The sequence below is a fragment of the Urocampus carinirostris genome, chromosome 5 (assembly GCF_059441175.1).
Source record: "Urocampus carinirostris isolate Australia breed hairy pipefish chromosome 5, RoL_Ucar_1.0, whole genome shotgun sequence".
Classification (NCBI taxonomy): domain Eukaryota; kingdom Metazoa; phylum Chordata; class Actinopteri; order Syngnathiformes; family Syngnathidae; genus Urocampus; species Urocampus carinirostris.
This window is the reverse complement of record NC_142353.1, coordinates 6,946,439-6,972,186: the sequence shown is the minus strand read 5'-3', so window position 1 is coordinate 6,972,186 and position 25,748 is coordinate 6,946,439. Positions and strand designations below refer to the sequence as shown.

At 39.3% G+C, this 25,748-nt stretch overlaps 1 protein-coding gene across 1 annotated transcript; it reads left to right on the top strand.

Annotated features, from left to right (window-relative positions):
* The first annotated feature begins 218 nt into the window (after positions 1-218).
* Positions 219-12,768, top strand: tbx16 (T-box transcription factor 16). Its single transcript, XM_088335015.1, has 9 exons — positions 219-327; positions 407-560; positions 635-737; positions 2,771-2,935; positions 3,009-3,155; positions 3,232-3,302; positions 6,832-6,917; positions 10,224-10,437; positions 12,160-12,768. Exons 1-9 carry the CDS (start codon positions 312-314, stop codon positions 12,587-12,589), a joined length of 1,386 nt encoding a protein of 461 aa, XP_088191141.1. The 5' UTR covers positions 219-311; the 3' UTR covers positions 12,590-12,768.
* The last annotated feature ends 12,980 nt before the right edge of the window (positions 12,769-25,748 follow it).

Genomic DNA, 25,748 nt, shown 5'->3' with positions numbered 1-25,748 from the left:
AAGTTCCTTTGATTTTTGCCACCACCAATCACAGCGGGACTCTGACTCATCTTTGTGCCACTTCAAAGCCTGGGAATGGCCATCCTGACCCCACCCACTGCAGGGGCCCGTCCTGACCCCACCCACTGCAGAGGCCCCTTAAAAGTCACGGTCAACCTGGAGTGGACGACTGGAAGGATGCTCACATCTCCTATGCGCCTCGGCTGAATAACTGGATTTCTTTACAGAGAGGAAAAACACTTTGGATTGCAGTACTTGGATTCCTTATTGGCCCTTTGCAAAGGACTTCTTTTTCTAAATTTGTTTTTACAATGCAGTCCATTAGGGGTAAGTCGGCTTTTTTAATGAAATAAATATGTTGCTTTTAAAACCACTTAACCGTAGCCTGATGCATTTTATCTTGAAGACTTGAAGGCCAACTTCGGTGGCCCCCCTGCCCCCAGCATGGCTCCAGCCGATACTTATCTCCAGGGCAACATTCGCATGACTTTGGAGGACCCTGAATTGTGGAGGACCTTCCACGAGATCGGAACTGAGATGATTATCACAAAGCCGGGCAGGTAAACATCGAATAATATTTTTTTCCCAAACGCTTCTTTGTCTTGTTTTTCTCTGACGTTTGCTTGTTTTTCAGGAGGATGTTTCCACACTGCAAAGTCAATCTGTCCGGTCTCATTCCTTGTGCCAAGTATATTTTACTAGTTGATATGGTGCCGGAAGATGGTTTCAGATACAAGGTAAAAAAAGGAAAAAGAAAAAATGTTTCCTCTTTATGAATGAATGTATGAATGAATGAGCAGCTTTTTTTTTTTTAATTATACTTGCAGGATGTCTCCCCTCCCCTCAGTGCAAAGAAAGAAACATGAGAAAAATAACTATTTGTAAAGGGATTAAAAATGTCTGAAATAATATATTACTGATTCATAATAAATATGTGTATATTCACAGCGGCAGTAATACAGGACAGTATGCTCATAAAACATGAATGAATCGCCTTTATTGTCATTATAAAACAGTACAACGCATTTGAAAGGCTTCTCCCATCAGGGAAAGGCAAGACAAATTAAAGATAAAAAATTGTTAAAAAAATAAAATTGTAAAAATGAAACATAATAAATATGTTTATGTTCACAGTGGCAGTAGTATAGAAAAGTATGCACTCGAACACTGTAGAGTTTAACCTTTCTCTGGACGAGTAATAAATTTATTTGAATTGTAAATTTTAACAATATTCATTCAGCCGAAAACAAGTAACATAGTTAAAAGCTACTTTTGACCAGTGGTGAAAATTCTATAACATAAATATATTTATATTTTTCTACTGCTTAATAATTTTGATCATGATATTTTCCCTTCTTTTTTCAATAGGCCTATCTTTTTATCTTCTTGTTTTACAATATTTGTACCTTTTCTTTCACATACAACTATTAAAAATAAGAAAGAAAATATTTGACATTTGTTCATGTTTTATGCATTTTCGGGTAAAATATTAAATATAATACCCAAAAGAAGCACATTTCCATCCCTTTTGTTAGTACATAAAATTGTGTTTTATCTTCCTTGACACAAATTGTTTTTAGTAAGTAGAAAATTATTACCTAAATGAGAACAGTTATTTTGAATGAATGAATGGCCTTTATTGTCATTACACAGTAGCACAAAGAAATTGGAGGTCTTCTCACTTCAGGCCAATTGAAAGGATAAAAAATAAACCGGTAATTGTATATTGATGATATATTGTTGTATATATATATATATACACTACTGTTCAAAAGTTAGGGGTCACTCCGAAATTTCTATTCTCTGACAAAAGCAAAGTTTGAAGGAGCCTTTTTTTCAAATAAAAAATCATTATTTCTAACCTTCTTAATATCTGGACTATACTTTTTATTTATTTTGTAACTTATATGATTTCTAAAAAAGTGTGACTTTTCAAGGAAAACACACTATTGTCTGGGTAACCCCAAACTTTAGTACTGTGTTTTTCACGTATATTCATCTAATCTATTTGGATATATGAAAATGATCAAAATTGCAACGATCAAATTAAATCTTCCCCCAAAAATCTAGTTTATTCATTTGTATTGATGTCTTACTAGAAAACAAATATAAGTAAAAATATTATAATTACAACATAACAATGTTCATTCATTTATCCTGTTGTCTTCATCTTAACGGACAATCTTTGTACTTTTTAATTTCAAAAACATGGAAATGTAAATAAAAACACTATTTTATTTTTTATACTGTTGGGACCAATTTAGGAACGGTAATAACAAAGTCAAATAAAATATAATTTAAGAGATTTTTTCTGGCTTTGTTAAGTAATGGTTTTATAATTTTACAAAGAAAAGTGTTTCAAATAATTTATAGTAAATTCCTGAAATCAATACTCTTCAAGTGTGCAAATGTAACATTTTTGAATGAGTCAAACTCACCTTTGACATAAAAACAAAAATCGTTGACGAAGCATTTGGGTAGTTCATTTCTCTCTGACTCCCCAGACAAGTTTATCACCCCCACCCTTTGCCGAACCCCCACTTTGCTAACATTGAACATCAAAGAGCGCTATCTCTTCCTGTTTTTCTATCCCCTGCCGGGACCCCCTAGTACTACCCCTCCAATCTCAATGGGTGGTACAGCCAGCCTTCTCTCTCTCTATCTCCGAGCTCTCACTGAAGGAAGTAGGAGATGAACTTCCATTTCAGTCACTCACCTGGCTCCGTACCACAGATTAGCTCTTTAATGCCATTCTGTCTACGTCCTGCAGTGGAATAAAGAGAAATGGGAGGTGGCGGGAAAAGCTGAGCCTCAGCCCCCCTGCAGGACCTACCTGCACCCCGACTCCCCGGCCCCGGGAAGCCATTGGATGAAGCAGTCTATCTCGTTCCTCAAGCTCAAGCTCACCAATAACACCCTCGACCAGCACGGACACGTAAATCCAAAACAGTTTGTGTCTGGATTTTTTAAAGTGCGGGTCTCGATCTTAGTTATTGCCCGTCCTACAGATCATCCTACACTCGATGCACCGCTACCACCCGCGTTTTCACATCGTCCAAGCAGACGATCTGTTCAGCGTGCGCTGGAGCGTTTTCCAGACCTTCACTTTCCCCGAGACATCCTTCACGGCCGTCACAGCTTATCAGAACTCCAAGGTTCTAGCCCTAACTCTGGCAAAGAAGGTAAGGGTTAATTGAACATCTAGTTGACTTTTGATGTCTTTACTCACAGATCACCAAGCTGAAGATCGACCATAACCCGTTTGCCAAAGGTTTTCGTGAGGAAGGCACTACTAAGAAAAGGTACCGATATGAAAAAAACTATAAGTAAGGATTTGCTAAATTCAGGGTTGTGAGGGTTACTTTAAAAATGTAATCCGATGAAAAATTACTCGTTGCCTTTTGAAAAATGTAATCAGTCATGAATCCAAATATCACTATTTGAGTGATTCTCAAATAGTGGGGCAAGCCCCCCTGGAGGAGGTGCGAGGCTATGACATTGAGAACATTTTTTTCTAACTGTCCAATAATAAAGTGCAATTGCACCTCCACTACTTTAGGGGGCAGCAGCGCTCTTATTGCTAGAGTGTGCGCTCTTATTGCTAGAGTGTGCGCTTTTATTGCTAGAGTGTGCGCTCTTATTGCCAGAGTGTGCGCTCTGTGGTAAATATCCGCGCTTTGCACATGTATAGCCAAGAGAATGAGTATGAAGGATAGACACATAGTGTTGCAAATCTTTCAGTTACTCAATGAAAGAATTTTAACGGGAATGAGAAGAAAAGTATCGAGATACAGGGATAAAGAGAAAAAATGAAAGTGTCCCGAAAACTAAGACGATAAAGTTTATCGAATCATATATAGCGATCGCCTTCACTGCGACCACTGTTAGACAGGGAAATACGGGTGTGCTTGCTATGTTTAAAAATGTACCTGACAGCATGGAGCCAAATAAATTGAGCTGTTAATTAATGTAATTACAACGAAAACACAACGATTGCTTGAGATTTTTTTTGGGGGGGTGCGAGAGGTTGTCTATTCCGAAGGGGGGGGGCCTGACAGAAAACGATTGAGAAGCACTGCAGTAATGTAACCTAATTATTTTTATTGCTATTGGATTACTCTAAGACCAAATATGCTAGTAAAACACAAACATACTATTAATACAATTTCTAAATTGTGTTTAAGAAAAATGAACAATGTAACTTTGAAAAAGAATTGGAGGAAACCATGGTCAAGTAGTTGCTTTCCCTTTTTCATGGCAGGCAAGATACAGTTTGCTCTTTTTTAAGAGCACATTAAGAAGCCAATATCGTTTTATATACTCCGAGCGTTAGCACGGCGGCGCAGTGGTTAGCGCATGTGCGGCACAGTTCATGTCTTGGGAACCTCCTGCGTGGGTTCAAATCCAGCTCCAGACCTTCTGTGCGGAGTTTGTATGTTCTCCCTGTGCTTGTGTGGGTTTCCTCCGGGCACTCCGGTTTCCTCCCACATTCCAAAAACATGCATTTCAGGTGAATTGACCGGTCCAAATTGTCCCTAGGTGCGAGTGAGTTGTCTGTCCCCGTGTGCCCTGCGATTGGCTGGCAACCAGTTCAAGGTGTCCCCTGCCCACTGCCCGATGATTGCTGGGATGGGCTCCAGCACCCCCACGACCCTACTGAGGATAAGCGGTGCAGCTAATGAGATGAGATACTCCGAGTGTTCACTTTCTAAATTTCCAACAAAGTCTGGGAAATCTTCTTTCCAAGATCAAGTTTTACTTGTTTGAAGCGAGGATAAAAAAAACTTCGACTGTCCATTAAGTCGTGTCCTCCTTAGTCTGATTCAAGTGACTTTGATGGCCTCTTGCGAAAAAGTCACAGAAAAAAGCTCCTTAAGTGACTCCCACAATCTATATGTATCGTTGATCAAAATAATTGTTTTTTGTAGACTTTGACAACGAAATGAACTTGCACCTCTTTGTGCTTTTTTTGAGATTTTACTATCTACGATCCGCGATCTTTTTCCAACAACTGGCTGGAAAAACCTGACAGGAATTCCACCATTCAGCCTTAACATTGCGAGTGCACTTTGGCTACATCACACTTGTTTACAAACACAGAAAGGACTCTTATGTATACATGGTTGGTTGGTTGGATTCATTAACCACTAGGGTCGTAGGGGCACCATTTTCCTGTGGTGTCTTAGGCAAGTATAGCCTGGTGGCGCCCATCCCTCTCCAGGCCACCATATGTATATATACTTTTACATCAAATTTTAACCCTGCAAAATATTCCTTATTTTTACCATATCCGAACTTAATATGATTACGTCTTTTTATTGTTACTGTATTGGAATTTCATTACTCCATAACGCCTCAAGGATATTGCATGGTTTCCTATAGTGCAAGGTTCTTTGTAGTCAAGGGCCGCCGGAGTTAGAGTCATTGTGAGGTTGGGCCGGATCACATATACATATACAACTTGCACGGGCTGCGTGCATTAAGCATTCATATTAAGGCGAGGCCCTCAAACTATTGGCTGCGGGTTTGAAAGCCCTATTCTAATGCCTTGTAAAACTGGCTGGCCACCAGATTTCTGTTGCATCCACCCCCAGCATATTATCAATGAATAGTAATGGCCCATCAATTTGCAAACTGCCATCGAGACACCCCCTACTACTCCCCCAGCACCTCATGCATATGTGCACCAAAGTTATAGCTACGGTAGATAGAAAAAAATAAAGATACAAAAGCAATATTCATTGTTTTTTTTACTATAACATACAAAAAATCCACATTTTTTCTGTTGTGTTTTGTTTTGAAACAGTAAAACAACAGGCTTTTTATATGGTTAGTAATGATTTTTGCACCAATACAACAAGAACTAAAACAAGATAAACTTCTTGCATTTTTTTTTTAAATCATCAGAAAAATGTCTTAAGTATTTATATTTTTTGGATGTTTCCCTTAATTTTAAACAAAAAATGCATTTCATTACAATAATCCTTAAAATGAGCAAGATGCACATATGCATTTTAAACAACATTTAACATAAATGACAGTAAACCAACATTCTTACTTGGTTTAAAATGTTAATGCAAAGTTTTAAGTTCGGCTAATCTTTGTTTAATAACCTTGTTTTATTTCTATTTCACATATTTCTATTTCTATGCACATGCTTATTATGTATCATTAATATATTGTTTTAACATTTTATCCATTTCCACGTTTCCCTTTTTTATACTTTTATACGCTGAAAAGGAGAGGCCCTCTAATTTTGTTATACTTGTATTTTGACAATAAAGTCCATGCATTCATTCATTCATTTTAAAATAATCGTACATGCCACGTGGCAGATATTTGTTCTTATTTTAAGAGACTTTTTTCCCGAGATAAGAAAAAAACTCAAAATGATTTTCCTATGATACATATTTAATAGAAACGTTTGTTTGAAAAACATTTGTTAGTTTATTTTACTGCATTATAAATTAATTCTTCCATTAATATACTCAGGTTTTTATTATTCGTATGAATATTCCCATTTTACTCAACTTTTAACATAGTTTTTTATAAGACTAAAAAACTAATCCTTCTGAAGAGCAATATTTTTTGCCAATTAGCAATATTTTTGGGGTTTATTTCTGTCACAGGGAAGCAACTAAGAATTTAAAATTTAAAATACTAATTGATCTTCTGATCCCAAGCACCCTTTACTTAGCTGATCAATAGGCCATTCAATATTTTGCCCGGTCGAAGTATGTTCTCAGTCTCTTCTGTCTCAGAATCCCAGGCTTAACAAGTATTCTGGTGGAAACCCTGTACTAAAACTGATTTTAGTACGATCTTCTGCAGGCGCTCCAACAAGACCATGAGTGACCTGGAAAAGAAAGTCAAACTGTCCCAAATGAACAAGGATCCGGAAGAGGAAAGTCAGTCAGGTAATGGATTAAGTCATCATTAGATTGAATGGTGCAACACACTATCTGGAGTAGTTTCTTAATCTTTTCTAATTCAAAGCAGACTTGTTTTTATTGAAACAAAAACAACACAATGCAAAATAGTACCCTAGGGTACTTACACTTGTTCAGCGAACTACTCACAAAATGACCAATTTAAAAGGATCTCTCCACCTCCAAAAAGGGAGATTCAAGAGCAGTCTCATCTCTTTTCATCAGCTGCACAGCTTATCCTCAGTAGGGTCACGGGGGTGCTGGAGCCCATCCCAGCAATTATTAGGTAGTGGGCAGGGGACACCCTGAACTGGTTGCCAGCCAATCGCAGGGCACACAGGGACAGACAACTCGCTCGCTCATTCACACCTAGGGACAATTTGGACCAGCCAATCCACCTGAAATTTATGTCTTTGGAATGTGGGAGGAAACCGGAGTGCCCGGAGGAAACCCACGCAAGCACGGGGAGAACATACAAACTCCGCACAGGAAGTCCAGTAGCTGAATTTGAACCCACACAGGAGGTTCCCAAAACCTTAGAACTGTGCCGCACACGCGCTAACCACTGCCCCACCGTGCTGCCCCATTCAAGAGCAGTCTAGTGTTAAAAGAAAAAACGTCACCATTCGTGGGATCTAATGCTGACAATATTTCTCAATGCTCGCTTGCATAAATCAAATGTTTAATCAAAAAAAAAAGAAGCATGATTCAGTTTGAGTCAATACTTTTTTTAATTGCCATTGTTTTGGTCCAAAGATGCTCTTAAGAGAAATAAAAAACACTGCTGTAATAAGAAGAACTGCTGTACTTAAACTATGCACACACTTACCTTTGTGTTTATTAATAGACATTTCTGCAAATACTTCAATAGTAATTAAAGTAACAATGTTTTTTCTTTATTTATTTGTAAGGCATATTGCTCAACTCCGTCATACATTTCATGATATCTAAATTATTAAATATTTGATACATCATGAGCAAAAAATGATAAAATATTTATATATTTATGGATAAATTACATCTTTCATCGGCAAAATTTGCAGTTCTTCAATGCTGCTCAGCAACATTGAGGTCCATGCTGAAATGCTGCATTTGACTCTTAGATGGCACCATGTCCCAACAAATGCAGAGCACTTTCCCGTGTTCTATCAGTAGTACCTCAGTGGTCCACCAGTAGATCGCGATCCACTGGTGAACCACATTTGCAGGAACTGTGGCTGATGTTTAGTGAATTTGTTCAAATTTCAAGATATTTCATCTTGTTTTCTTTTTAGTAAAAAAAGGATTAGTTACAGGGCAGCACGGCGGCGCAGTTGTTAGCGCGTGTGCGGCACAGTTCTGAGGTCATGAGATCAAACCTCATGTGTGGCGTTTACATCTTCTCCCCGTGCTTGCGTGGGTTTCCTCCGGGCACTCCCGTTTCCACATTCCAAAGAAATGGATGTCAGGTCAAAAGGCTGGTCCAAATTGTCCCTAGGTGTGAATGAGCGAGTGTCTCTGTGTGCCCTGCGACTGGCTGGCAACCAGTTCAGGGTGTCCCTTGCCCACTTCCTGAGGATGGCTGGGATGGGCTCCAGCACCCCCGCGACCCTACTTAGGATAAGTGGTGCAGATAATGGTTGGACAGATGGATGGATTAGTTACGTTTAAAACAAGCAAAATGGTCACATCTAATAGAATGTAGGTAGATTATACTCCTGATTTTGAGAATTAATTTCTAATCATGGCATCAAAATGAGCAAAACTATCAAACATTGGCTAGATAAAATGATTCAGCTCATTTTAAGGAACATATTTATTATTTTATTAAAGAGACAAGATAACTAATCTTGGAATACTAATAATACACTTCAAATGAACAAATATTATGAGATTCTGTATAAATTGTTTAATTTTTTTTGGCTAGGATCTATTTATTTTGACATTCATTTGTCAAGCCTGGGTAAAGCCTTAATTAATAAGATAATGTCATCTGAAAAAGGTATTTTCTTTTTTTTTATACTTATGTTTTTTGTTGACATATTTTTTGAATTTTTTTTGGGGGGGGTAAAATTATATAATACATCTATATATACATTAAAAAGACTATTATTATCTATTATTAATAGAAATGAGAAAAACAATGCATGAAATTAAATGAAAACTTCTGTAAATGAAACCTCCAATATTGTTTTTTTTTCATTTTAAAACTGAATTAGTTACCAAATTAATAACAATTAAAGTCTCTTGAGTAGGGGTCTCCAACATGGAGCTTGCAACCACCAGGTAGCCCACTAAGAACACCTGAGTAGCTTGCAGAGAGGTTCCGAAAATAGCTTACTTGTGAAAAATACAAAATCTTACACCATTTTTTTTCCCAGAATGATGCATGATGGGAAATCCCCAGGCAGCAGACGCATGCGCACAGTAGCATCAAACCGCTTGCTTCGTCTGCAACGAAAAAAACAATACAGAGATAGAGGCTACCGCGGCAAACTCGTTAGACTTGATTGATTTGCCATTTCGTGATAGTTTCATGATAGTCGGTGTTTACCAGATGGTACCCATAATTGACAAATTTGCGTTTTTCCGTACAGATTTTCTTGCACAACGTACATGTCTTAAAATGCATAATAAAAATGGCAAAAACATACAGGTTGACAGGTATGATATATCGATGAACATCGCTGACCAAAATTGCAAAACATGGTAACCAATTGGAATCGAATCGGAGAAGTGGTGGTGAGAACACTTGACCACTGGACCACCATTGGGTCAAGAAACATATGAAAAGGCATTAGAGCTTATTTTGTTGTCACACTATGTTTACTCAAGGTACCAGAAACACAGATTTACATACTGCATTGTGATCACGTTTTCACCAACTTATACTAAAGAATGGAGAAAAGTCTTGCAACAAAATACTATTCAAGGTTTTCTACGTACGTATACATTTTAAATCGCAACGTTATTGACACGGTGGAGAGACTGTTTAATCAGAATGCCGAACAAAATGCACTATGCAAATCAGTGTTTCTCGCACCGCAAAAATAGTGTAATAATAAGATGTTTAATCCATTTTCCTTAATCATCTGTACCACAGGTGGTCTAGTGTACTTGGGTTGGATTCCTGTTGTATACAATGTTTTTGGTCAGGGACACACAAATGCACACGGTAGCTCTTACTGTAATCTCAGTTTCATGCGCTTTATAGTCCGGTGCGCCTTATAGTATATATGACAAAATTTCTGACAAAAGACTACTTTTTGGGAGTAAGCCTTACAATCCGGTGTGCCGGGATGTCTGCCGTCACAGATTTCTGCAAGTCGTCTTTCGAGGCCTACGAGGGAGACGAGGCCGAGTTGCAAAAGAGAAAAGCGGAGGAAGTGATCAAAGAGGAACGTTACTCGCCTTGGTCCACCGAGCGGGAGCACGGCGCCAGGAACGGCTCGCCTACCAATGCTGAAGCGCGAGACGTTTACAACACGGAGCAGCTGGTTCCTGCTCCGGCTTCCTACCAGCCCTACAGGTGACGAATCGCACACTTCTCGGCCACGAGAATCAACACAAATAACAATAAAACAATACAAAAGACCCCTCGGTTATCGCGGCGAATGGGGAACAGAACCCCGGGAAAAGTGAAAATCCACAAAGTAGCGTCGCACCTACATAAAAGCCCCAAAAGGTTTTAACTTAACTCGAGGAGACGTCTTTTCCGACGGTAACAAAATAACAACTATAGATTTACAGATTATTCTTTATTGTCATTCTAACAACAAAATTATAGGGATGCTCCTTTCAGTGTAAGAATGTGATTTAGAATGCAGCTATCTAGCTGCACGCTAGCATCTGGTATCTTCGAATTGAGCCAGGTCTCCGCAATGGTAAAATACATCCATCTCGAATGTAGCGGTTTCCCACAAGTGGTAGCTCCGGGTAATCTGTTTCTTAGGTAACATGACACAGATGACACAGATACAGTACCTTCATCATCTGGTGGCCCTTGTGTTTTGGGGTGATGCGTCATCCTACTCTTTAGAGATGTGGCATTACCGGGCAGTGGTGTGTGTGTGACAATACTGATACTAGATGCTAAATCACTGGGGAAATTTAGACTTGTTTGGTTCAAATTCACCTCATACAATACGCATCGCTTATGGCTTTTATATTTTTCTTTTAAAATAAACTTTGTAGTGATGACCTGACAATCCTTTGCTTTTGTGACATTTCCCACAATACCTAACGTCTATAATACCCGCTCAGCATCACTACGTGGCAGTTTTGCACATCAATACATTTTTTAATGTAATAGTAGCAATGCTTGGTCTCCTTTCTATCACTTTGACATGTGCGTGAGGGATCGGAGAGCTTAAGAACAGTTTGATGGCTCTGCATGTCTACGTTATATTGAGTATTGAGATTGTTTTTAAATGCTTATTTTATTGATATTGAATGGTGTGCTAGTTGATTAAGATCAGAAGTAAGATATGGCTTAAGAAGCCTGACTCAACCCAGCCTGACAAATTAACTTGATTAATGGGACAGAGCCTGAACCAAACCCGAATATTTATATTTTATTTGTAAGGGATCAGGATCAGGAGGGCTTCTCTCCTGCGTTTTTTAATAAGACACCTGTCATTGTTCTTTGTTTCTGTTTCTTTGTGGAGGATCAATGCGATGGATTTGTCGCGCGGATCCTCTTTAAAGGAGAAGAAACAAAACACAATGACGGGTGGATAATTTAAAAAGAAAGACGCCCGAATGCAATTATCGGCATTGATGCCCCAAATTTGGGTCAAGCTTTGGGCTTAAGATCATACCTCTAATTAAGATTTACAGTTGCGGACACTCCGCAAACGAGTGTCTTAACTGTGGCACAATGCATTACTTTTCTATATTAGACATTTCCCCGCTGATTTATTTTCAAATGTATGAAATTATGGACGGAAAGCCTTCAGCTTTAAATCCTGTGCAGCTTTTAAACATGAGTTTCTTCCTTAAATTGCACAAGTGGCGTTTATTTAGGTGCACTCTGTAGTCCAGGATTTACAATACATGAAAAATGTTTTGTTTAATTTCTTTCTTTTGTAGTTTTCAATCCATACGTACAATTTTATGTATTTGATTGTTGAAATTAAATTGCAATGATTTATTTATATGTTGTTTTTTTTCAACCGTTTTATCTTTTACTTGAAATTTGACCCCAGAGGATAACTGTTTCAAAACCAAATTTCTTTGTGGGCCCTTTCAGGTTCCAGGAATACGGCAAAACTCCCTCCCCGTCCTCCAGCGTGGGCAGCAGCGTCAGCGGTTCGGGCCGCAGCAGCTTCGAATCGCGGGTCCCCGACGCGGCCGTCCCTGACCATGAGCCGCCCAAGGGTCGCATACACGAGGTGGGTCCCTGTGGCCCCCAGCACCACCCGAGCTCCCAAGACTACCCTGGCCTACTCAACATGAGCGTGGCCCAGACCAGCAAGCCGGGGGTGCTAGGCCACCACATTTACGGGCCCTACGGAGGCGAGCAACCGCTGGCTCAGTGGAGCGGCTCAGGAACGGCCCAATACCCGCCCCCTCACCACCTTAGTGCCGATTACACAGCGCAAGCCGTGCATCATGGTTACCCCCACGGCAACGTGACGGAATGGAGCCAGTACCCGCTCTTCTCTTACTCTTGCTGGTGATTTTATCGTATCGGTTGAGAGAACCGCCGAAATCAAGCAAAGACTGGACTGAAACTTGTTTGGCCTGCAAAAGTGTGCAATGCCATACTGAGGAATCAGTTTATTGTTGAATTGTCTATTTATTTTACATTGTGTTCTGTCTTTTAATGGATATATTATTTTTGTAAACAAAAGGTAACAATAAGAAAGTGTGCAATTAATTTTCATCACCCGTCGTTGATGTGTTCTGATCATCTGTAAATAAAAAGTAAAAGAGTATTTTGGTGTTCATTTATATCTCACTTTGTGACACGGGCAATTTTAGGTTCAGATGTTTGGGCGTGCTGGGCACCAAGAGCGTCTGGATGGTTATTGTTGTTTTTCAATTCACCTAAAGGGACAGTGTGTAATATTTTGCGCCTCAGAGTGTTAAAAAAACTTCATCCAGTAAAAAAGACAAAAAACTTTGATTTGAACTAAAAAGCATAAATTCATGAACTATCATACTAATGTTAAGTTTTATACATATTCATAGGTTGAGAAAATTGTATTTATTTTATATAGCGGAATTCATAACTAGCTGTGGTGGCCATATTTTTTGGGCATCTTGCTGTTATGCTGTGCTGATTTGGCACTGGAACCTATTAGACAATACAGTACCATTCAACGCTGTGCAGGAGGGTCACTTCTTATTTGTGAACACCACATTACACTTTGTGGTTACCAGAAGCACTACTACTATGCCATGCCCAGTTTATACTTATTTATTTCTAAAATAGTACACGCATACAGACACATACAGAAGAAGCATGGAACTCATTTAACAGTGATGCATTCGATTCAACACTTTACAATTCTAGAAGAGGAGCGGGCAGGGATGCAAGATGAATCAAAAGGACTGAACCAATTCAAAGAAGTGGAGTATTTCCTATGCTGCGTTGATCACATTTTTGTATTATTTTACTTTCCCATTTCATATCCAGCGTTTTTCATCATATTGAAGCCTATCATGTCCTTCCTTACAGGAAAAAAAGTGTTTTAAACATGCTATTTGAATTTGGGGATGCTTGAGCCCCCTTTGAATCAAGCTGGTTACGCCGATCCTGCGTCCAATATATTGCAGATTCACTTCTACCACTAGCTTAGGGGGTAAAACAACAGCGATACTAATCCTATTTTAATTGAGTCGATTGCTATCTGATCATCTGTAGAAAGAGACCTCAACGCTTTTTGGGTGTTTCTTTAAATCACAATAATTCAAATGTGCAGTATATTGGATTGGCTGTTACCACTAGCTTAGCAGATATGCCAACAAAACATCAGTGAAGCTAATATTATTTTAACAGAATCAATTCTGAGCTGGTCATCTGTATATAAAAACTATAAGAGCTTTTTGGTCTTTCGTTAAATCTTACTTGATCACAAAATGTATTTCAAATATGTTATGTCAGTTCCGTTTTATAGAGATGCAAATCTTTGAAATTTACAAACATTCATCTTTAAAATCCCCATTCACATTTTTGATTATTCGTCATAATTTCGGTACTTGCGCATTTTATGCTTGATTAGTCCAGCCCTTCTAGCAGGGTTCGTACACCTTTTTCATGACCAAATTCATTTTTTAAGTACGATCTAAGCTAATTTTCCAATCTGTCAGTATCTTTGAAAGAAAAAATCTAGGCCTACGTGTGCATTTTATAAGACATATGGTATTTAGATTTGGAGTAAATTACCATTATATACATACAAATCTCTCATCATATACAGTTGTTGTTAAAATGAAAAAAATATGTACCGGTAGCTTACATTTTCAGTTGCATGACAACTTACCACTGGGAATAACCTTATCATTTTTTACATGGCCCTTAATGAATGCCCATAATTAATACATATTCCTAACATTAACACACAAATCATAGTCCCTTTTTAGGTGTAGCAGAAAAAAAAAATCATAGTTGAGCTAGACATCTCTGTGAGTTACGTTACATATGACTGAAGACAGCCGACTCTCCCATTGCAAAGAGTTGGATCTCTGTTCCACGCATACTTTGTATGTGGTGTGTAGATTTGTTCCACGTTTCAGCCATTGCTTATATTTTCAGTTATCTAGCCATCGTTCATTAAGGTGGCAGCCTGCCGGCAGCATATACCTCTTTGGGCACGACGCAGGGGGCAATTGCGCTTCACATGAGAACACCAACTACAAACTAATAACAGCTACCGCTGATCACGAGGGAAGAATAAATTAATTGGTGAAGTGAAGCCACCAGAACAGGCGTGTTGAAATCATTTTAAGCAGACTTGTTATTTTTTTCTATATTTAATACATGGTCAGAGTGCAGAGGAACAAGGAAACAATTTCAAGCATTTGCCACCTTGAAAATGCAACATTCAAATTCAGGCATTTTCTAGGATTTCAAGAAACCGTATGCCGAAAAAAATGGACCTGGTCCTCCGTCCATTTGCCTTTAACACCCATGCTGAATTGGCTTTCATCTACCGATGCTAACATAGCATAAATGCCACCGGTCAGCACTTTAAAATATTTCTGCAACATTTTAATCTACAGCACATCCCTGACTGGTGTTTATTTGTATTTCTCCATTGTGATCTTAACGAGCGCCACTGTGCAGTTTCCACGGGCCCAGCATGAATGAAAGGCGAATGCAGCTCACCTGCTGAGATTTACCCACTAGCATCATAAAGCAAAGCACGACTTGTTCTTCAAGTCAATGGCTCCGAAAAGGAGCACAACGGGGGGCAGCCGAGGGGCGCCTGGCCACCCTTTCACCACCCGGGATGGATATGAGCCGCTAATGACTGTCGTAAACGCTCTTCGGGGGAGGTGACAGGGCTCATCCTGCAGGAACAAGTCTTGTTCAACTAATGTTTTGCTTGTCTTTGGGAAAAAAGCTCATTTCAAGGTCAAAGGAATTTTGAGTTGGGGTATGATGACTGTGTTGGAAAAACAAGTTTGGTTGGATACAAGCAGTTGATTTTATAAAGAAGAAGGGCTGTCCGATGCGACTTGTTTTAAAATTGATACCAGAATGAGTATTTATCATTAGTTAAGCTGATTCTCCCCAAAAAACAGTGGCAGATCTTTGAAAGCAGGGATGGGCAAACCTTTAGGGCAGGGATGTCAAAGGTGCAGCCTGCGGGCTGGATCAGGCCAGCCTTGGGATTGAGCATCCAGCCTGCGAGCTAATACTGAGAAGCACAGAAAAAAAGTGAGGTGAAGCTTTAAATATGTCCACTTGATGTTGCCAAAGCCAGGTGGCACTTAGGAAGCGAATGTAGCTGTCTTTCTTTCTCTCTCTCTTGCTCATTATCTCCCTTTCTCAATCTGCGCTGTTTTTGAGGAAAACCCCAATTGGCCCAACCTCACCCAGATCCTAGATTCAGCAGCCTCCAACTTGAGTTTGAGACCCCAGAAGCAAATGGAGGTACTCTGGAAAAGAAAAGTACTTTTATTTATTTACAAGTCCTCGGAGACTAATCAAGATAGTCTCCCATTAAAAACAGTTGAAACCTTTTCATTGCGCTCGTAATGGTCAAAGAGCAGCACATCGACTCGCGCTAAGTCGTCTATAAAGTCCATCGGTGCATTTAAGTGCAAGCCAAATGTTTGAAAGGTCCCTCTGTGGCCATCGAGCCTTGCAAAAACAAAGATTGATGCATGTCGATTGCGGACTTCGCCAGAGGGTCCTTCCAGACAAGCGGCACAATAGTGTGAAAGGTAGCATGTGGGGAACGAGGAGGGGACCAACAGATGTAGAGGAAATATCCTTAAGAGGAAAGCAGCAGTCAACCTTCATAAAGCTTATGGAGTGCAGCGCCAAATGGAGAGGAACTAGATGAGACGGCCTGGCTGAAAGGAAAGCAGTAAGCCGTGGTGTCAGTCCACCTGTGTGGATACACTTGCTTCAAGAGCCTTGAAACATTCCGGATATCAGCGCCAAGTGGATCTCTATTTTCTTTTTGAAGTGGTGAGCCAAATGACAAATGGGAGAAGGTGACTTCAAAAATGTTTTTTTTTTTTAAGTTTTAGTTGAACTCATTCTCTCTCGAAGACAGCTAAAGATGTCAAAGATCCATTTAGACTGGAGTGCCATACACGTCCATAGATGCTGTACGCCTACAAATGTCAAACATCCTTTATGGCTAGGCTGCCATTCACACCTATAGAGGTCAAAGATCCATTTGACTGGGTTGCCATACACAACTATAGACATCAAGCACCCATTGAAGCTGGGTTGCAATTGATGGTTATAAACTTCAATGATCTATTTTAGCTAAGCTACCATTGAGGTCTATCAAAGTCAAGCAACCAGTCAAAATGGGCTGCCATTGACAGCTATCGATGCCAAAGATCCATTTTACCTGGCCTGCCATTAATGGCTATAGATATCAAATATATATTTTAACTAGGGTGCCGTGGACACCTAAAGATATCAAAGATCCATTTTAGCTACAGCTATAGATGTCAAAAGTCCATTTGACCTAATCTGCCATTAATGGCTATAAGATGTCAAAGGTCTATTTTAACTAGGCTGCCATTGACAACTGTAGATTTCAGAGATCAATTTTAGCTAGGCTACCATTGAAGGCTATAGATGTCAAAGATCCCTTTTACCTAGTCTTCCATTAATGGCTATATATGTAAAAGATCTATTTTAACTAAGCTGCATTTGACAGCTATATATCAAAGATACATTTTAGCTACAGCTATGGATGTCAAATATCCATTTTAGCTGGGCTGCCATTGGCAGCTGATAGATTTCAAAGATCCATTTTAGCTAGGCTGCCATTGACAACTGTAGATGTCAAAGCTCTGTTTTAGCTAGACTCATTGATGGCCATAGATGACAAAGATCAATTTTGGCTATAAAGTCGTATGCAAAAGTTTGGGCACCCCTGATCATTTTCAAGGGGGGGCGGACTAATAAGCCAAGTTATAGTTCTGTTCACTTCAATCTCAATAAGTCTTTTGATTTCTCTTCCATACTTGGTTTATGGAGCATCCTCATTTTTTACCTTTAATTTTTTACCCTTTTTTTTACTACTTGGAATGCATATTCAGAACAAACCAGACATGAAAATGGGCAGGGCTTAAAAAGGTGAGAAGGGTGTGGAGGAGATACCATATTTATTAGTGTGTAACGCGCACCACTAATTTTGGATTAAGAATCGCTTTAAAATGTAGACACACCTTGACTAGCCAAAAGAAAACCTTAACTAGCTTACTAGTTTAGTAAGTGGGCGTCACGCACGCCTCACGCACACTATTGCACTTTGGACCGGCGCGTTTGAGTGCAGGGATTTTTAAGTGACGCAACAGGCAAACACGACATTTCAACTAGTGTTATAAGGCGCACCTTTAATAAATGATATATTTTTAAACTTTTTCCATACATAAGGCTCACCCCATTATAAGGCGCTACAAGTGCATGCTGGTTTAAGATCAGGTAATTGTGCAATTTTGTAATTGTAATCCTGTGCGGTCCTTCGAGACATTTTTGTGATTAAGGGCTATATAAATAAATATGACTTAACTTGACTTGGCTACAGTAGAGGATGTAGTAACGTTATGCAACCATTAGATGGTGCCGCGCTAAAGGGAATGTCAACAAAACAGTCAGATAGGTCAGTCAAACTTTATTAATAGATAATAAACATGCTTTCCACAATCTTCATTCACTCCCAAAATGAATAAACAGCTGTTTGATTATTTTATCTGAGGTAAAGCATTTTCGTGACACATCTTTAACATCTTTGAACAACAGCAAGGCATAACATTTTACTTTTCCTCCATTTAGTCAACACGCAAAAAAACGTCTGATACTGTTATGGTAAATTAAACGTTAGTGCAATCGTAATATAGTGACACTCGTAATGTGCAAAAACAACAAGTGCAAAACAATAACAATAAAGCAATATCACCATAACTGTAAAATGTAAAACGTAAACACACACCAAGTAGGACCACCTCTGAATTCTTTAATGTTAAGTTCCCGTGCCAGCGCTGTTGCCTTCATTCGAATAGTTATTGTACTGACACGTCTACTTGCTGCTCTTTGTTTAACAACCTACTGTTCAAGTGTGTCCTCTAACTGTGGCCATCTCGCTTTATTGCCACGGAAACTTTGTTTAGTCTTCCTTACTTGGCCATCGATTCATTAATGTTGAACTCTCTCGCTGCTGCTCTATTTCCGTGTTCTACTGCGTGACTGATCGCCTTGAGTTTAAACTCTGCGTTGTAAGCGTGTCTCTTAATAGGAGCCATTTCAGGGTCTTTATACAAACGCACAAATAAAAGAGAATCGTTGTTTAATATTTCCCAGTATGCACAGCGCACTTCTTCCTCTACGCAAAAAATGGAGTCGGTGGCTGCTTCTCTTAGTTGCGAGACCTTGTAATTCAATATTGATCCATATATAAGGCGCACCAGATTATAAGGAGCATAGTCAGCTTTTTTTTTTAAAATCAGATTTTATGTGCGCCTTATAGTGCGGAAAATACGGTACATAAGATAACACTATGTTCCATCAGTTGTTCTATTTTAATGAAGTGATTACTTTTTGGCTGGAAATAAGGTAAAGTCAAAAGATGATTGATTTCCCTATTGGAAACAAACAGCACTTGTCATGTCATTGTTCAAGACACAGATGTCAAACTAATTTTAGCTCAGGGGCCACATTATAGGAAAAACGTTCTCACAGGGGTCAAGGATGGAGAGAAATGGTACTCCAGAAAGCGCGCTGTTTGTGGTTCCGTTTTGGATTGTCTTTACGGCGATGGGAAGTGGCGCTCGCGAACGAAACGGCTCTATGAGACAGCTCTTTCACATGTAAAATAAACGCTCTCTATTTGTGATGCATTTTCTCTCTCTATCTTTCTATCCCTCTTTCTCTCTATATATCTCTCTTCCTGTCTCTCTTTATCCCCCTATCTCTCTCTCTCCGTCTCTCGTTCTGCTGTCCTGTCTCTCTTCCCCATTCTCTTCTCTCTTTCTTGTTATGATTCTCTCTTTCTTTCTCTCTTCTTCTGTCTCTTTCTCCATTTTTTCTTTCTCTATCCCTGACTCCCTCTCTCTTGAGGACGCTTGCGATGAGTGGCATCTTAGTGTTTTTTGCTCGTTGTAAACAAATTGAAAGTTTATATTTGGTAAAGGTTCACTGTATAGTGAAAAAACGAAGGCTGTGGTCGTATAGTTAGTAGCATAATACATTTTCAAAATCAAATAGTTAGGTGCATAATAATTTCATAATTATCACTAATGTATAATTTAAAACAAATCAAACAATCTGAGGAAGCGTTTGGGAGCCGAAAGAGCCGTCTATCTTCAGTGAGCCGAGCTGAAAGAGTCGGTTCTCTAAAAACTGCCGTAATTGCATGACCATTGAGAACGTCTGATGTGTTCTTCTCTTTTCCAATTTGTTAATCTTGTCTTATTATCCCACCCTTTTGTCCGTGTGAGACAATCAGAAACGCCAAAAATTAGAACCTAACCTACGCAATATTACTCTTTTTTATAAAGTTATTGTATGTTATGGGAATAACAAATCATACATACATGACCGGTTTTCTGTTTTTGACGTGTCCATCCACAATAGTAAACCAGTAAACTTAGACACATTTCTGGTAAACCGTACTGTAATTATCATATTGAACACTAGATGGTAGTCTTGACCAGTGTTTTCAACCTCGATTCAACCAAGGTAGGCATGTTTTCATATAGAGAGCCTGTAATTATTCCCGACACCATTTTTTTTTAATCATAAATTATCACATTGCCAAAATTGTCAGTATCAAATGTTTGTGATAACCGTGGCTCAGGATATTTTTCTACACTTTAAACCTGTTTTTGAAGTTTTAAATCAAGTCATGTTTATTTTTATAGCCCTTAATCACAGAGTCTCAAAGGGCTGCAAAGACCACAGATTATTGCAAACCACGGACTATTATTACACCACCTCCGGATCTAAAACCTGCAGGAGGGCAAGGAAAAACTCAAAAAGCTCAACATGAGGAAAATGAAGAAACCTTAAGAAGGGACGGCACATGAGGTAATCCCCCTTCCAGAATGACCAGGCTGCAATGGATGTTGCAATAATAAATAATACAGATATTGTCAAGATAAAATATAGGTTATTCATATGCTACAGAACAGAAGAGTGTTTTAAGCCTAAATTTAAACAGTTCCACTGAGGTTGCAGATCAAATCTCAGGGGAAGAGCATTCCACAGCACCGGGGCCCGAATAGAGAAGCGCTCTCGAACCTGCGAATTTCTTCTTGGCTTTTACTATATTTCCAACTGCTTTTGCAAGAAAAATGACAAATTAAATACTTAAAATGGGCACAAATCTTCTGCCAGTGGAACCAAAACATTTTTTAAATTGGGGGTTGGGTTTTTTCGGGTAAAAAGGAAAATCTTCATAACGACGTGCAAGACTTTCTCAATCAAAAAAAACATTGATTTGAATTCTAGGCAAAAACATATGAACTATCATACCAATGTTAATTGTTATTAAAAAAAAAGTTCCTCGGTCGACAATTTTGTACTTCTTTTACATAGTGGAATCCATACCTAGAGGTTGTCTGACGTCTTGGGGATGAAAACCAGTTGGTTAGCATTAGACAACAGTGCCATATAGTCGTCAAACATCACACACTGGGGGTTTAAACGTCATCTGATATATTTCCCTGCACTACTTCATGAGTGGATAATTAGCATATTAATAAAAAAAGGGAATCTGTTGCCAACTACTGATATGGAGGAATGTTACTGATAGTACAAACAATTGCACGCTTTTTTACAATGATAAAATTGGGCTATTTCCTGAGGCACACTAGACAGTCACAGTACATTAATGATTCCTAGATCACTGGTTGAAAAACACTGCTTTATTTTGTTGAAATATTTTGACAAAGCTACAGCCAAGTGTGGAGCACGTCAGTGGAATTATTTTTTTTTCTATTTGTCCTTTACTTTGAATCTAGATGCGAAGGGCCAAAAACTCAACCTTTCAATGATAAAGACGTCACAAAAACATTTAAAGGCATATCTTGTTTCTCAACTTTGGAAGTATGTTGCTGGATTGCACTATTTTTATTGCAATATTGTTCTGATGCACTTACAACTTAGGCCCATCTCTAAGCACTCTCTTGTAAATATTTTGCCTTTTTATTCTGACATTGTTTTTATTTTATTTGTCTTTGAAGTCTTTACCACACATTTATCCTGGAGTGCCATGTCTAATCTTGATGTAAACAATGTTCAGTTCGTTGTTATCAATGACAATAAAGATCATTCTAATTCTAACACGAGCATTGCAGTAGCACATATAAATGCCATGTGCTGATGCATAAGGGTACATTTCCCAGACAGTGCCATAAATATGGCTATGGTTAAAATGAACAAAAAAAATCAAAATTTAAATTGAATTGATAGTTCAAGTTATGTCGGCGTTTTTTTTGGGTAGATACTTTGAGATCTGATATGAAAAAAGTATGCATTTGGATTCAAAAGAAACCTCTTTAGATGTATATTTAAAAATGTGTCCATAATTCTAATTGTATATTCCCAAAGATAAACCCAAATGTATACAGTATGTTTCAGTGCATTGTGCCTGTTTAGCCTTTTTAGTGTATTACAGGTGAGCTGAGGTTATGTATACCCTGTAGATTGGTTGCGAATCAACATCAAAAGGATTCTGAATATATTTGATTTCCTTGCTTTTTGTATCTATTTCAGTGTTTCACACTAGGGAAGAATGCATTCCGGAGTCCATATGAGAATTTGGGACATGACTACTGACAAATATGGAATCAAAACAAATTAATAAAAGAAAAAAACATTAAGCATTATTCATAAATCCAGATTTACTAGCTTTTAAACTTCTTGCTCTAGTAAAATAAGACATTACTACTTAAAAATGAGAAATGTCTTTAATGAGTAGATCATTCTCTCCATCCATCCATCCATCCATCGCCTTCAGCTTATCCGGGGTCGGGTCACAGGGGCAGCAGCCTTAAAAGGGAAGCCCGGACGTCCCTATCCCCAGCCACCTCCTCTAGCTCACCGACGGGATCCCAAGGCGTTCCCAGGTCAGCCTAGGGACATAGTCTCTTCTTCTTGTTGCCGGTGGGACATGCCCGGAACACCTCCTGAGGGAGGCATCCTTATCCTCACCTGGCTCCTCTCAATGCGCAGGAGCAGTGGCTCTACACAGAGTCCCTCCCGGATGACTGAGCTTCTCATCGTATCTCTAAGGAAAAACCCAGACACCCTGTAGAGGAAACTCTAATCAGCCACTTGTATCCGGGATCGTGTTCTTTCGGGTCATAACCCAAAGTTCATGACCATAGGTGAGGGTAGGAACGTAGATCGACCGGCAGATCGAGAGTTTTGCCTGTCGGCTCAGCTCCCTCTTCACCACGACGGACCGGTACAGGGCCAGAATGACGGCAGACGCTGCACCGACCCGTCTGTCGATCTCCCGTTCTCTCATTTAAAGAATATTTTGATAAAAATATTTCCTAAAATAACTTGTCTTACAGGCCATATTGATTTTACAATACTTTGTATGTTAAAACACATGGTGCTTATTTCCATAATTTTACAACTAGTCAAATGGGAAACTTAAGGAAAACATTAGTTTTGAGGTCACTGCAAATATTATAATTTAGAATTTTTACAAAAATTGGAAAGGGAAAACTCATTTTGTCAACTGTAGCAGTTAGAAGACACGGCATCTCTAAGGCTTAGTAGAAAATAAATAACTGGCTTATAGGTTGGAACACATGCACTTGTAAACAATATTCCTAGGAAATTTATGGAAGGGTATTCTGCCAAATCACACCGTTTGACCCATTTCATACACATAAGTCTATATCAACAAAATAAATTGTCATCTTAAACCTGCAAATAATGCATGGAGGCAATTTAAATGCAAAAATCTTCTCTCTTTTATGCGTATCATGCATACTAGTGTTGATCAAATAAAATCAATGCTTAACTTACTCTAACAAACAATACACCCTGGCAATTTAAATGGAATTACGTCCCAAATAACACTACTGCATGTTGTGCATATCAGCGAAATATTATGTTGTATTATGTTGTCAAGTCAAGTCAAGTCAAATTTATTTATATAGCCCTTAATCACAAAAATGTCTCAAAGGACTGCACAGGATTACAGTTACAAAATTACACAATTACCTGATCTTAAACCAGCATGCGGGCAAGGAAAACTCAAAAACCTCAGTGTGAGGAGAAAAGAGAAACCTTGAGAAAGGACCTCACATGTGGTAATCCCCCTTCCAGGATTGACCAGGGTGAATTACAATTAGCATTACTGTACACATAATATGAAATGAAATGATCTGCATTTATATAGCGCTTTTCAAGTCAAAGACTTCCCAAAGCGCTTTACAATGTGCTCCACATTTCCCAATAGCGGCCTTGCAGCCATGTAAGGCGCTAACCTGCTTATTGGGGGTATTAGGGGTTCAGTGTCTTACCCAAGGACACTTCGACATGTAACACGGACGAGCCGGGATTCGAACTGGGATCCCTTGATCCCAAGACGAGCGCTCTACCTCCTGAGCTACTGCCGCCGGTATAGTAAACATAAGGTAAGATGTTGAAAATGTCCGGAAAGTGCATGACATCAACGACGCCCCCAGCCTGCAAACCAGTCCAGAAAGTCTATGACGGCCACGACGCTGCCTCCCGTCTCTGCCAGCTGGTAAATGCAGGGGTTGACATGCTGCAGGTCAGACGCCGGTCCGCTGACCCATCCCAAATCATCCTTCTCCTTCGTATCAGCCAGGCAGGCAGTCGAAAAAAGACAGGACAATACAGAATATGAGGTGGGCATCAATCAAATGCTTTGGAATAGAAGTGTGTCTTAAGCCTCGATTTAAAAACTTCCGTTGAGGTTGCAGATCTTATCTCCAGAGGCAGGGCATTCCATAACACCGGGGCCCGGATGGAGAACGCTCTCGAGCCCGCAGACTTCTTGGCTCTCGGAGTCACAAGTAGACCGGCATTTTCCGAGCGCAGACTCCGTGCAGGAACATAGGGGGAAATCAAATCGGAGAGATAAGAGGGTGCAAGCCCATGCAAACATTTATATGTTAATAAGAGAACCTTAAAGTCACATCTTAAGTGGACTGGGAGCCAGTGCAAGTTGGCCAATACAGGAGTAATATGCTCAAACTTTTTGGTCTTAGTCAAAAGTCTAGCTGCCGCATTCTGAACCAGCTGCAAACTTTTGATGCTAGACATCGGGAGACCAGAAAGCAATACATTACAGTAATCAAGCCGAGAAGTAATAAACGCATGAATTAAAATCTCTGCATCTGATTGGGACAGCATCGAACGAATCTTCGCAATATTACGGAGGTGGTAGAAAGCTATTCTAGTAATATTTTTCACGTGTAACTGAAACGACAGATTAGGATCAAATATAACACCTAGATTTTTGACCGAGTCACTATGGGTGATATTACATTTGTCTAGGTTCAGGGTAGTGTTTGAAAACAACTGACGACAGTGAGCTGGACCAATAATCAACATTTCAGTTTTTTCTGGGTTAAGGCGTAAAAAAATATTTGACATCCATCTTTGAATCTCAGTAAGGCAAGCCTCCAGATTTCTAAAACTTAAATGTCCAGTTTTTTCCAGTGGCACATACAGTTGAGTGTCATCTGCATAGCAATGGAAACTAATATTATACTTGCGGATAATGTCACCAAGCGGGATCATATAAATACTAAAAAGAAGGGGGCCAAGTACAGAGCCTTGAGGAACACCACAAGGGACATTAGATTGTTTAGAGGTCAGATTGCCATAGTTAACACATTGCATCCTGTCTGACAGGTAGGACCTAAACCACGAGAGTACAGTTCCTGAGATACCAATGCGTTCTGGACGAACCAATAATATGTTGTGGTCGACCGTATCAAAAGCAGCGCTGAGATCCAGCAGCAGTAACATTGATGAGGCACCAGAATCTATTGTTAAAAGGAGATCATTGGTTACTTTAGCAAGGGCTGTCTCAGTAGAATGATTTGCCCTAAATGCTCACTGGACAGTTTCAAAAAGGTTATTTTCTGACATGAAGTCAATTAGCTGCTGTGCAACGACCTTTTCAAGTACTTTCGCAAAAA

Bases quoted from the DNA above. Each gene is read 5' to 3' on its own strand.
- tbx16 (XM_088335015.1), top strand. The intron at 3,156-3,231 runs GTTCTAGCCCTA...CTTTACTCACAG, and splicing joins CAGCTTATCAGAACTCCAAG to ATCACCAAGCTGAAGATCGA. The intron at 6,918-10,223 runs GTAATGGATTAA...CTGCCGTCACAG, and splicing joins GGAAGAGGAAAGTCAGTCAG to ATTTCTGCAAGTCGTCTTTC.